This window comes from Scyliorhinus torazame, chromosome 22, assembly GCF_047496885.1.
Source record: "Scyliorhinus torazame isolate Kashiwa2021f chromosome 22, sScyTor2.1, whole genome shotgun sequence".
Classification (NCBI taxonomy): Eukaryota; Metazoa; Chordata; class Chondrichthyes; order Carcharhiniformes; family Scyliorhinidae; genus Scyliorhinus; species Scyliorhinus torazame.
The window spans coordinates 41123609-41137100 of NC_092728.1; the positions used below are offsets into that span (position 1 = coordinate 41123609).

At 46.6% G+C, this 13492-nt stretch overlaps 1 protein-coding gene across 2 annotated transcripts in view; it reads left to right on the plus strand.

Moving 5' to 3' along the window:
• Window positions 1-1060: 1060 nt before the first annotated feature.
• Window positions 1061-13492, plus strand: part of LOC140399033 (sodium-dependent phosphate transport protein 2C-like) — a 233003-nt gene continuing 220571 nt past the window's right edge. For both annotated transcript variants that reach the window (XM_072488096.1, XM_072488097.1), the window contains exons 1-2: window positions 1061-1075; window positions 11486-11591. In XM_072488096.1, the coding sequence (XP_072344197.1) occupies window positions 11501-11591 (91 nt within the window). In that variant the 5' untranslated portion in view covers window positions 1061-1075; window positions 11486-11500. The remainder of the gene's footprint in view (window positions 1076-11485; window positions 11592-13492) is intronic.

Sequence of the window (13492 nt, forward strand, 5' to 3'; positions counted from 1 at the left end):
CATTGTATTTCCAGTGTCAAGCCCCTTGTACTCCAATTGTAGAGCTCACTGTACTCCCAGTGTCGAGCTCCCTGTACTCCCAGTGTCGAGCTCCCTGTACACCCAGTATCAGAGCTCATTGTATTTCCAGTGTCGAGCCCCCCCGTACTCCGATTGTCGAGCTCATTGTACTCCCAGTGTCGAGGTCACTGTATTCCCAGTGTCGAGCTGTCTGTACTCCCAGTGTCGAACTCCCTGTATCCCCAGTGTCGAGCTGCCTGTACTCCCAGTGTCGAGCTCCCTGTACACCCAGTGTCAGAGCTCACTGTACTCCCAGTGTCGAGCCCCCCCGTACTCCAATTGTCGAGCTCATTGTACTCCCAGTGTCGAGGTCACTGTATTCCCAGTGTCGAGCTGTCTGTACTCCCAGTGTCGAACTCCCTGTATCCCCAGTGTCGACCTCCCTGTATTCCCAGTGTCGAGCGCACTGTACTCCCGGTGTCGGGCTGCCCCATGAATTATTGTATTATTCCAGATGATATTCCCATTTTTCCATGAATTAACCCAATCACATTGCCCAGTTCGTCTCTGAGGAAACACTACCCACTTGTCCAACAACGTCACTCAGTATTCTCTTTGCTCTGTTGGTTTTGTTCTGCAGATGATCAATGATGAGTCCATGATCACTTTCGGATTTCTGTCAGCCATTCCCCAGCATCATTCATTGTGAAAGTGTTTCGCTGGGGTCTGACGGAAGGGACAGTTCTATAATCCTTTCCGGTTTGGGTGCAGTATCAGACTAATATTCTCTTCTACTGCTCTTTGATTGGAAATGAGCCTGTGGATAATGCATCTGTCACAATTCAGTGATTAACAGCCCAGTAACCCTGTAGAAATCAATGAGAGCACCAAACTTTTATCTTGTCTCTATCCAGTTATCAGGAGAGTTGGGTAAATATTAATTGGGAAGCTGATATGGTTTGATTACAAGTTACAAGTGCACAGCCAGCACAATACTTTGACCACTGAGAATCAGTATAAATATTGACTGCCTGTTGAGGTATTTACAGCACACACCTTTACTATCCACAGTCAGGTAAGAACAATATATTGTGCTCCTTCAGTTTGGCTGTCCAGCAGTGGAACTCCATTCTGCCCGTGAGTCAGGGGGGTTCTTATATTAGATCGGTAGAAGTCTGCAAGTTGTTGAATTGTGAATATTAACACAGTGAAAGAATGAGTTAGTCTGTTAGCAGAGTGAACTTTCCACTTGTGAGTGCCAGTGTGTATTTGAGGTGTGGACATCCAGCCAGTAAATGTCTGTGTGTAGTAGAGTTGGATAGTTAACGTGTTATGGAGAGTTTAATATTTAGAGTGTGAGTGTGGTTCAGTTGGATGGTTAGTGTGAGGGTCAGTTGGATTGGATGAGATGTAGTAAGGAGCGACGATATCTTGGAAGGGTCTTCAAATGAGGACTTGTGGGTAGAATCTAGGAATAACAAGGTGGCACTCACATTACTGGGAGCGTATTCTAGGCCCACAAACAGTCAGCGGGAAATTGAGGAGCAGATATGTAGTCAATTCACTGAGATATGTAAAAATAATAATGATTATATTCGGGGATTTCAACTTACCCAACATTCATTGGGATAGTCAAATTGTAAAGGGTTTAGAGGGGGCGGATTTCTTGAAATGTATTCAGGAGAGCTTTTTATGTCAATATGTAGAAGGCCCAACAAGGGACGGTGCAGTGCTGGATCTAATTCTGGGGAATGAAGTAGGGCAGGTTCTTGAGTGGCAGTGGGGGAGCATTTTAGTGATAGCGATTACAACATAGTGCGGCTTAAGTTTGTTACGGAAAAGGAAAAAGATGGTCAGCAAAAAACAATTTGGATTGGGAGAAGGCAGATTTCCCGTGAATCCCGCCCCCGCCGGTTGCCGAATTCTCCGGCACTGGATATTCGGCGGGGGCGGGAATCGCGCCGTGCCGGTTGGCGGGCCCCCCCCCCCCGGTGATTCTCCGGCCCGGATGGGCCGAAGACCCGCTGCTGGAATGCCTGTCCCGCCAGCGTGGATTAAACCACCTACCTTACCGGTGGGACAAGGCGGCGCGGGCGGGCTCCGGGGTCCTGGGGGGGGCGCTGGGCGATCTGGCCCTGGGGGGTGCCCCCACAGTGGCCTGGCCTGTGATCGGGGCCCACCGATCCGCGGGCGGGCCTGTGCAGTGGGGGCACTCTTTTCCTTCCACCTTCACCATGGTCTCCACCATGGCGGAGGATGAAGAGACCCCCTCCACTGCGCATGCGCGGGGATGCCGTGATCGGCCACTGACGCTCCTGCGCATGCACCGTCCGGCAAAGTCAGTTTCGCGCCAGCTGGCGGGGCATCAAAGGCCTTTCCCGCCAGCTGGCGGGGCGGAAATCAGTCCGGCGCGGGCCTAGCCCCTCAAGGTTAGGGCTCGGCCGCTCAAGGTGGGGAGGATTCCGCACCTTTGGTGTGGCGCGATGCCGGACTGATTCGTGCCGTTTTTGGCGCCGGTCGGCGGACATCGCGCCGATTGCGGAGAATTCCGCCCCTGCTTCTTGTGGGAAAATTTACAACAGAGCAGTGAGGGAGCATTCAAAAAGGAAATGGGGTGAGTATAGACCCAACAAGTTCCCTTTAGGGTGAAATGTAGGAACACCAAGCCCAGAGATCCCTGAATGTCTCAGAATATTCAGGATGGATAAGAATGTAAAGAGAGGATTTTAGCAGGTACAAAGGGGGCAAATCAGTAGATGCCTCAGTGGAGTATAGGAAGAGCAGGGAGGGAAACTTAAGATGTAATTAGGAGAGTAAAGAGGGGCATGAAAAAAGCACTGGCAGGTCAGATAGGGAGAATCCCAAAATATTCTACAAGTATATTAAAGGGACGAGGATAACCAGGGAAAGAGTAGGGCCCATTAGTGACCAAGAGGGAATCTGTGGGTGGAGCTGGAGGACACTGGTAAGGTGTTGAACGAGTACTTTACATCTGTCTTCACTCGGGAGAAGGATGTAGGTACAGAATTCGGCGAGAGGGACTGTGAGGTTCTTGAACAGTTTGACATAGGAGATAGATATTGGAGGTTTTGGCGGGCTGAAAGATGGACAAATCCCCAGGCCCAGATGAGTTGTATCCCAGGCTGCTGTGGGAGGCAAGGGGGGAAACTACAGGAGCTCTGACGCAAATTTTTAATTCTTCTCTGGTCACAGGAGAGGTGACAGAGGATTGGAGGGTAGCTAGTGTAGTTCCACTTTTACAGACCAGCAAGTCTCACATCAGTGGTAGGGAAACTATTGGAGAAAATTCTGGAGAGAATTAATCTCCACTTGGAGAGGCAAGGTTTGTTTAGGGATAGTCAGCATGGTTTTGTCGGAGTCATGACTAACAAATTTTTGATTGAATTTTTGGAGGAGGTGATGGGGTGTGTAGATGAGGGTCATGCAGTTGGTGTAGTTTAAATGGATTTCAGTAAAGCCTTTGAGACAGTTCCACATGGGAGACTGATAAAGAAGGCAAATACATATGGGATACAGGGTAAATTGGTGATAGGAGACAGAGGGTGGTGGTAGAAGGCTGTTTGTGTGACTAGAGACTGGTGTCTACAGGGTGTTAGGTTCCTTATTGTTCGTGATATACATAAACGATAGAGATGAAAATGTTGGGGGGGAATGATAAGTAAGTTTGCGGGTGACATGAAGATTGGCAGGGTGGTTAGTAGTGAGGAAGATTGGCAGGGTGGTTAGTAGTGAGGAAGATTGGCAGGGTGGTTAGTAGTGAGGAAGATTGGCAGGGTGGTTAGTAGTGAGGAAGATTGGCAGGGTGGTTAGTAGTGAGGAAGATTGGCAGGGTGGTTAGTAGTGAGGAAGATTGGCAGGGTGGTTAGTAGTGAGGAAGATTGGCAGGGTGGTTAGTAGTGAGGAAGATTGGCAGGGTGGTTAGTAGTGAGGAAGATTGGCAGGGTGGTTAGTAGTGAGGAAGATTGGCAGGGTGGTTAGTAGTGAGGAAGATTGGCAGGGTGGTTAGTAGTGAGGAAGATTGGCAGGGTGGTTAGTAGTGAGGAAGATTGGCAGGGTGGTTAGTAGTGAGGACGAAGGTCTCAGGCTGCAGTAAAATAGAGACGGGTTGGTGAGATGGACAGATCAGTGGCAGATGGAATTTAACCCTAAAATGTGTGAGGTGAGGCATCTTGGAAGAAAGCGTTTTTCCAATCACCCTGGATCCTTCCAAAATCCAGAGAATTCTGAAATATCATAACCAATGCATCCACGATCTCTGCTGCCACCTCCTTTAATACCCTAGTGTGCAGGCTGTCAGGTCCCAGAGACTTATCTGCCTTTAATCCCATCAGTTTATTCAATGCCATCTCCCTAGTGATGGTTATTGCACCAGGTTCCTCTGCATTAACTGTAATTTTTGGAAATATTTTATTATCTTCTACCATGAAGACAGCGGCAAAGGTTATGTTGGATCTGTACCAAACATTGCTTAGGCCACAGCTGGAGTACTGTGTGCAGTTCCAGTTGCTTCACTATCGGAAGGATGTGATTACACTGGAATGGATGCAGAGAAGATTCACCAGGTTGTTACCTGGGATGGAGCGTTTGAGCTATCCTGAAAGGGTGGAAAGGCAGGGGTTGTTTTCTTTAGAGCAGAGAAGGCTGATGGGGGACCTGACTGAGGTGTAGATGATTATGAGGGTTATGTATTATGGGCAAGAGAACACCAAAGTATATCATGGAGTTCACCTGAACCACAACTTTTAATAGATTTTGGTTATGGGGAGCACAAGGGCCCACTTTACAGGTGTGATGCAACAGAGATCTAAAGTATTTTTAAACAAAAATAATGTTTTTGTTTATTTTATGAATTCAGTTAACATTTTATAAACTCACAGTAAACATGTTATCAACTACCAACACTGTTCCCCCCCACCCAAAAAAAAGATACAGTACTCGAGAGGCAACCCTTAGTAATTTTCCTAAGAACATCCATAAGTCAAAGACCCTTTTTAACAAAGACATCGGGGGCAAAATTCTCCGGTATCGGCGCGATGTCCGCTGACTGGCGCCCAAAACGGCGCAAATCAGTCGGGCATCGCGCCGCCCCAAAGGTGCTGAATGCTCCGCATCTTGGGGGGGCCGAGCCCCAACCTTAAGGGGCTAGGCCCGCGCCGGACTAACTTCCGCCCCGCTAGCTGGCGGAAAAGGCCTTTAGTGCTCTGCCAGCTGGCGCGGAAATGACATCTCCGGGCGGCACATGCGCGGGAGCGTTAGCGGCCGCTGACGGCATTCCCGCGCATGCACAGTGGAGGGAGTCTCTTCCGCCTCCGCCATGGTGGAGACCGTGGTGAAGGCGGAAGGAAAAGAGTGCCCCCACGCCACACGCCCGCCCGCGGATCGGTGGGCCCCGATCGCAGGCCAGGCCACCGTGGGGGCACCCCCGGGGCCAGATCGCCCCACGCCCCCCTCCCCAGGGCCCCGGAGCCCGCCCGCGCCGCCTTGTCCCGCTGGTAAGGTAGGTGGTTTACTCTACGCTGGCAGGACAGGCATTTTAGCAGCGGGACTTCGGCTCATCCGGGCCGGAGAATCGCGGGGCGGGCCCCGCCAACCGGCGCGGCGCGATTCCCGCCCCCGCCGAATATCCGGTGCCGGAGAATTCAGCAACCGGCGGGGGCGGGATTCACACCAGCCCCCGGCGATTCTCCGACCCGGCGGGGGGTCGGAGAATCTCGCCCTAGGTTTGCATTCCTTACAGAAACAGGTATTACTTTGAAATCATCAGGTGATCTGGAGACATTCTTTAGCATGAAGAGAGAGAAACCAAAATACACCTCCTTGGTTTGAATGCAGCTCTCTAACTGAAAACAAAACTAAAACGCACAGCCATAAACAGCTTCCAGCTCAAAACGAAAGTATAAAGCAGAGCCTGAGCCCAGCTCCACCCACACAATGACATCACTGCAGCCACTTGAGAAGACAAACATTTCTTAAAGTGTCATTCCCATGACACTTCCCCCCCCAATAAAATAAAATAAACCATCAACTTTAAGATGTTTCATTTTTCATCTTTTTACTTTTTTATAAACACCATTGACAGTAAATATACTTTTTTGTTTAACAAAACAAAACACGCAAACATTTATAATAACATAGTCCATTTTAGTTCTTCTTCCTCCACCGAACCTGCTTCTCTTCATCACATTTGTGACAAAGCATCGGCTATCACGTTTTCTCGTCCTGGCACATTTATTATTGAAATGACTGTAACAATAAACAATAAACTCCATCAAAACAGTCTTGCATTTTTATGCAGGAATCACTCAGAAAACATCAATGGTTATGATCAGTATATATAATTGTTTCAGATGGATTGCTGGTAATATAAATTTGAAAATGTTGCAAAGCCAGCATCAAGCTCGTTGAATACTTCTTCTGGTGCGTATTTAATTTCTTCGAAAAATAACCAATGGGCCGCTCTAATCCTTTGTTGTCTTCTTGTAAAAACACCGCATCTACGCCCACATCACTCGCATCAACAATGATGCGATGGCCAACACAGAAGCAGTGGTCAACACAGACTTCAGGCCACCAAATGCCAGTTGACGCTCCACTGTCAAATGAAATTTGCTACGCTTCTTTAGCAAGTCCATCAAGGGAGCGACCATACTGCTAAAGTTTAGCACAAATTTCTGGTAAAATCCACTCATGCCAAGTGTCATGTGCGGGTCCCTTTAAGAAATGGGTGTTTATCAAATATCTGCAGTGATGTCATTGTGTGGGTGGAGCTGGAATGTCATTCTGTCTTTTACTTTCGTTTTGAGCTGGAAGCTGCTTTGTGTCTTGGTTTTGCTTTCAGTTGGGGAGCTGCATTCAAGCAAGAAGGTGTATTTTGATTTCTCTCTTTGCCTACTAAAGAACGTCTCCAGATCACTTGATGATTTCAACGTAATACTTGTTTCTGTAAGGAATGCAAACCTACTGTCTTTATTAAAAAGGGTTTTGACTTATGGATGTTGTTAGGAAAGTTATTAGGTTACCTATAGAGTATTGTATCTGTGGGGATTATCAGTATTGGTAAGAGCCGGTGCAGACTCGATGGGCCGAATGGCCTCCTTCTGCACTGTAAATTCTATGATAATCTATGATTGGTAGTTGATAAGATGTTTACTGTGTGTTTATAAATGTTATCTGGATTCATAAAATAAACATTGTTTTTGTTTAAACATACTTTAGATCTCTGTTACATCACACCTGTAAAGTGGGCTCTTGTGCTCCCCATAACCAAAATCTATTAAAAGTTGTGGGTCAGGTGAACTCCATGATATACTTTGGTGTTCTCTAAACCCTGGCCCATAATACATTGGGGGCTTGTGGGGTAAAAGTCTATCTTTCGTGATTGGGTTGGCTTAGTGAACTTAAAGTCAGTGAGGGGTGAGCATATTTCTGTTTGCTTTTCAGGTGTGGTATTCCAGTTTAATTAGGGAGTGTGTTGTGGACAATGGCTCTTTCAGAGGCTCAGAGGTTTTTGGGGGTAGAGAAGGTCACACGCAGTACCTTACAGACAGAGACTGAAAAAAGGCTTTTAGATATGGCAAAAACATTGCAGTTAACGGTACCTGACAGCATACGAAAAGAAGAGGTACTTACGGCGGTAGCTGAGCATTTAAAATTGTCTGAGATACAGTCTGACCCATTAGAAATGTCAAAAATTCAGTTACAGATTAAACATGAAAAAGAATTAAAGCAGCTTGAATACAAAATGAGCGAAAAAGAAAGAATAGCCCTAGCAGAACAACAAGAAAGAGAAAGGGAGGTACAGATCAGGAAAAAGAAAAAGAGAGAGAAAGAGATAGAGAGGAAAAAGAAAAAGAGAGAGAAAGAGATAGAGAGGAAAGGGAAAAAGAGAGCGAGTTTAAACTTCAGAAAATGGCCATGAAACATGACAGTCAGTTAAAATTGGCGGATGTAAAGGGAAACGTACAGTATGAGGATAGTGCTGAGGATAAGGAGAAAGAGCGTCATAGTCGAAGGCTTGGTGGGGATCACTTGGTGTAGCTACTTGAGAAGACAAAAAGTTCTTAAAGTGACATTCCCATGGCAGGGTGGATAGGAAGCAATCTTTCCCCTTAGTTGAAGGGTCAAACGAGGGTGCATAATTTTAAGGTGAGGGGCAGGAGGTTGATAGGGGATTTGAGGAAAGATCTTTTTCACCCCGAGGATGGTGGGAGTCAGGAATGCACTGCTTAGGAGGTGTTGGGCATCTTAAACAGCATTAAAGTAGATAAGGCCCCAGGCCTGATGGGAACTACCCCAGAATACTGAGGGAGGCAAGGGAGGAAATTGCTGGGGCCTTGACAGTAATCTTTGTATCCTCATTGGCTACAGGTGAAGTTTCAGAGGACTGGAGAGTAGCCAATGTTGTTCCACTGTTTTAAGAAGGGTAGCAGGGATAATCCAGGAAATTATAGGCCGGAGAGCCTAATGTCAGTGGTAGGGAAATTATTGGAAAAGATTCTTAGAGATAGGATTTACTCACATTTGGAAACAAATGGACTTATTAGTGATGGACAGCATGGTTTTGTGAAGGGGAGGTCGTGCCTCACTAATTTGATCGAATTTTTCGAGGAAGTGACAAAGATGATAGATGAGGGAAAGGCAGTAGATGTTGTATACATGGACTTCAGTAAAGGCTTTGACAAGGTACCTCATGGTAGACTGGTACAAAAGGCAAAGTCAGATGGGATCAGCAGAGAGCTGGCAAGTTGGATACAGAACTGGCTTGGGCACAGAAGACAGAGAGTAGCAGTAGAAGGATGCTTTTCTGAATGGAAGGCTGTGACTAGCGGTGTTCCACAGGGATCAGTTCTGGGACTTTTGTTGTTCGTAGTGTATATAAACGATTTGGAAGAAAATGTAGCTGGTCTGATTAGTAAGTTTGCAGATGGCACAAAAATTGGTGGAGTTGTGAATAGTGAAGAGGATTGTCAGAGGATACAGCAGGATATAAACTGGTTGGAGTCTTGAGCAGAGAAACGGCAGATGGAGTTTAATCCGGACAAGTGTGAGGTAATGCACTTTGGAAGGTCCAATGCATGTAGGAATTGCACAATAAATGGTAGAACTCTTGCGAGTACTGACAGGCAGAGAGATCTGGGTGTGCGTGTCTATCGATCACTGAAAGTGGCAATGCGTGTGGATAAGGTGGTCAAGAAGGCATATGGCATGCTGGCCTTCATCAGTCGGGATATTGAATCTAAAAATTGGCAAGTCATGTTGCAGCTGTACAGAACCTTAGTTAGGCCTCATTTGGAATATTGTGTACAATTCTGGTTGCCACACTACCAGAAGGATGTGGATGCTATGGAGAGCGTACAGAAGCGGTTTACTAGGATGTTGCCTGGTATGGAGGGCATTAGCTATGACGAGAGGTTAAATAAACCCGGTCTGTTCTCACTGGAATGACGGAAGTTGAGAGGCGACCTGATAGAGGTATACAAGATTATGAGTGGCATGGACAGAGTGGATAGTCAGATGCTCTTTCCTAGGGTAGGAGAGTCAAGTACTAGGGGACATAGGTTCAAAGTGCATGGGGAAAAGTTTAGAACAGATGTGCGAGGCAAGCTTTTTACACAGAGGGTGGTAAATTTATGGAACCCGCTGCCTGGGGAGGTGATGGGAGTAGGTACGATAGCGGCATTTAAGGGGAATCTAGACAAATATAAGAATAGGGTGGGAATGGAAGGATACGGACTCTGTAAGTGCATACGGTTTTAGTTTAGGCAGGTACCATGGACAACACAGGCTTGGAGGGCCGAAGGGCCTGTTCCTGTGCTGTATTGCTTTTTGTTCTTTGGAAGTAGAGGTGAGAAACCTCACATTTAAAAAAATATGTGGATGAGCACTTCAAATGTCAGACAATTCAAGGCTGTGAGCCAAGTTCTGGAAAGTGGCATCAGTGTAGATTTAGTATTGTTTTGGAGGTGCGAGGGCAAGATCCAGATCGCGGCATCTCGTGAGATTCTGGGCACGTCGAGCTGGTAAATCAACCAACGTCGCTTCCATGTTGCTGCAACAACTCCTCCAATCATAGATCCCCTCCCTCCCAATCTTTTCCAAGAGCTTGTCCTTATACCTTGCTGGGGTGTCCTGTTTACAACACGGCCTGGATGTCGGCCAGGACTCTTCCCTGGGTTATGGTGAGTCGTCCTGGCAGTTTGCTGAGCTCCTCGTCATCTTTGATGGAGAGCTGAGGATGGTGGGGCTGATGCGGGTCTTCCTGTCCTGGGTTATGTTACTCTCCAGCCTTGGGATCTTGACAACAGTTGGTAGGTGGGGACGGCGGCCTCGACGCAGTGATTCTTGTGCAGAGCACCGTAGCCGGAGGTTGGGCTGATGGGGAACTGGAGGTCAGCTCTGGAGGAGCAGGTCTTGGTTTTAGCCTGAGCAGGTATCAGCCACCGGGACCACTGCCTGTCAGGGAGGAGCTGCTGCTGTCTCTGTGCTCTTTCTATCCTCCACTTGTGCCCCTGCCAGCAGAGGCTCACTAGGCCCAAGCCCCAGGTCCAGCAGTGATCCAGCTATAGCTGTGTCTAGGCCTGGCTTTAACTGGGCCAATTTGCCCTTTGTGTGGTGGACTGCAGGTCAGACTGTGAGTGGCTCCCTGACACCCCAATTGGGGTGAAGAACATTATCTTCGGGTTCTGTTTTTATCAATTTCTGTTCTGGTACTTTGAACTGATATTTCTAACAAGGTGTCATAAACCAGAATTGGAAGTTCCTTATCCTGCAGTGAAGAAACACTCAGCTAATTGTCAGCGAAGCTTACAGTTGAAATTCTTGATTAGATTACAATGTTGAACCTCATTCTGTATGTTCATTTTTTTCTGTAGATTTACACCCTTGCTCTTCCTCTGTAGCTCTTTAGTTTCTGTTTCATTACATCAAATATTGGGGAGGCGGTGACATAGTGGTATGACATAGTGGTGTTGTCACTGGACTAGTTATCCAGAGACCAAGGGTAATGCTCTGGGATCCAGGGTTCGAATCCCATCACAGCAGACGGTGTAATTTGAATTCAATAAAAAACTGGAATTAGAAGTCTAAAGATGACCATGAAACCATTGTCAATTGTCATAAAAGCATATCAGTTTCACTAATGGAAGATAATATGTTGTCCTTACCCAGCCTGTCCGACATGTGACTCCTAGCCCACAATGCAATGCGATTGACCCACTGAAGTGGCCTAATAAGCCATATGTTTAAGGGCAATTAGGGATGGGTAACAAATGCTGGCCTCGAACGAATGAAGTTGGAATGTGAAGCAAATTTAATCTTGGTTTAGAGTTATTAGTTGGGATTTGGAGAAAATCTCAAGAAGAACCTTTGGGAGAAGAGGATTTTAACCCAAGTAGATCCAGGTAGACCATCTGGAAAGAGTACAAGTTCTGGGTGCTTCTGAATCTTACTCTCTTTGTCTTTGTAGTCAATCACTATCAGGATGTCTCCATTCAACATCAACACCATTCCTTCTGCTGATTCCAGTTTTGAGGAGGCTGAGAAAACTGATTCACCTCCAGCAACAGTACCAGGTTGGTAGCAATCTTCACCTGCGCAGATCAAAGTAATGACAGAGACTTGAACTTTATCCTACCTATTTTACACTCGCTTATTGTCATGGAAATTATAATAAAGACAAATTCTTCGAGCTTCGATTCAGGAAATTTATTTGACACAAATATTTGCGGAGAGGGCCGTGGTCTGGCTAAATAGCCATTGCACAGTACTCTGAATTATACAGTTGAAAACCATTGTATTTATAGTGTGAAATAAACAACTTTGAAGAGATAAAACCTTGTGAACATACGCAAGAGGAAATATGAATGTTTTGCCCTTTGTTTAAAAACAATTCCCGTACGCATTTGTTATCTTTCGGAGGACAATGTGTTATCATAATAAGGCCGAGTCCAAAATACTAAGCAGTATTTTGTTTATGTTACCTGACCTTCTAAGTTTCGTTTAAAAGCAGTGTTAAAATATAGTCAAGCATTCCCAGCATGCTTTAGCAAGTGCCTGTTCTTTAATAGCAACTAATATTAATGTAGATAGATAGACACATAGATACATACAGTGCAGAAGGAGGCCATTCGGCCCATCGAGTCTGCACCGACCCACTTAAGCCCTATCCCTGTAACCCTATCCCGTAACCCCTCCTAACCTTCTTTGGTCACTAAGGGCAATTTATCATGGCCAATCCACCTAACCCGCACGTGTTTGGACTGTGGGAGGAAACCGGAGCACTCGGAGGAAACCCACGCAGACACGGGGAGGATGTGCAGACTCCGCACAGAGACCCAGCAGGGAATCGAACCTGGGACCCTGGCGCTGTGAAGCCACAGTACTAATCACTTGTGCTACAGTGCTGGAAGAGTCACCCCCTCAGCGACCCCATCTCACCCCCCCCAACCCAGCTTTATTTCTATACATATTTCCGCAGGCTGCTTGCCTCCTAGAGGTGGGCAGGTGATTTACTCCTTGAACTTTCTGTGCAGTTCTCCTGCTATCTACTGGGAGATGCCCAATAGCAGCTCAAGGGCAACACTTTTTCAACTTTTCTCTGCCCCTTTTGAAATGGCTAGTGGCGGAAACTCAATCGTGAAAATTGATAAAGTAGGACATCACCTGCTGGTGCCCCAACATGTGGTGGGAGAGAGCATAAGGATCGTCCTACCATATACAATGTAAATCTTCAATGTAAATGTATTCTCTAAGCGGGCAACTAATCCTCATATTAACTTCCTTTCCACACTTATTTACCCAGTTCACAATAGAACTCTACCAAGCCTCCATCTAGATGCCGCTATTTAGTCGAGGCTAAACGCCAATTCTCAGGCACCTCCTCCCATCTTCCACCACCAAACATCAAGCCATCATCTCCAAGTCTATCACTGACCTCACCTCCTCTCAAGTTCTTTCCTCCACAGCATCAAACTTCATAAATCCCCCAACCCTGAACAGTCCCCATCCACCACCACCACCCTCAGCCCGACTGAGCCTCTCGCATCGAACAATTACTCCTTTCACTCTGGATTGGATTGGATTGGTTTTATTGTCACGTGTACCGAGGTACAGTGAAAAGTATTGTTCTGTGTACAGTCCAGACAGATCATTCCATACATGAAAAAAAACACAGGACATACATAAATACACAATATACATACATAAACACAGACATCCGGTGAGCATATGGAGTGCAGTATGACTCAGTAGAGAAGATGCGTGAAGAGATCAGTTCAGTCCATAAGAGGGTCATTCAGGAGTCTGGTAACAGCGGGGAAGAAGCTGTCTTTGAATCTGTTAGTGCGTGTTCTCAGACTTCTGTATCTCCTGCCCAATGAACAAAGTTGTAAGAGTGAGTAAGCCAGGTGGGAGTGATCTTTGATTATGCTGCCCACTTTCCCCAGGCAGCGGGAGGTGTAGACAGAGTCAGTGG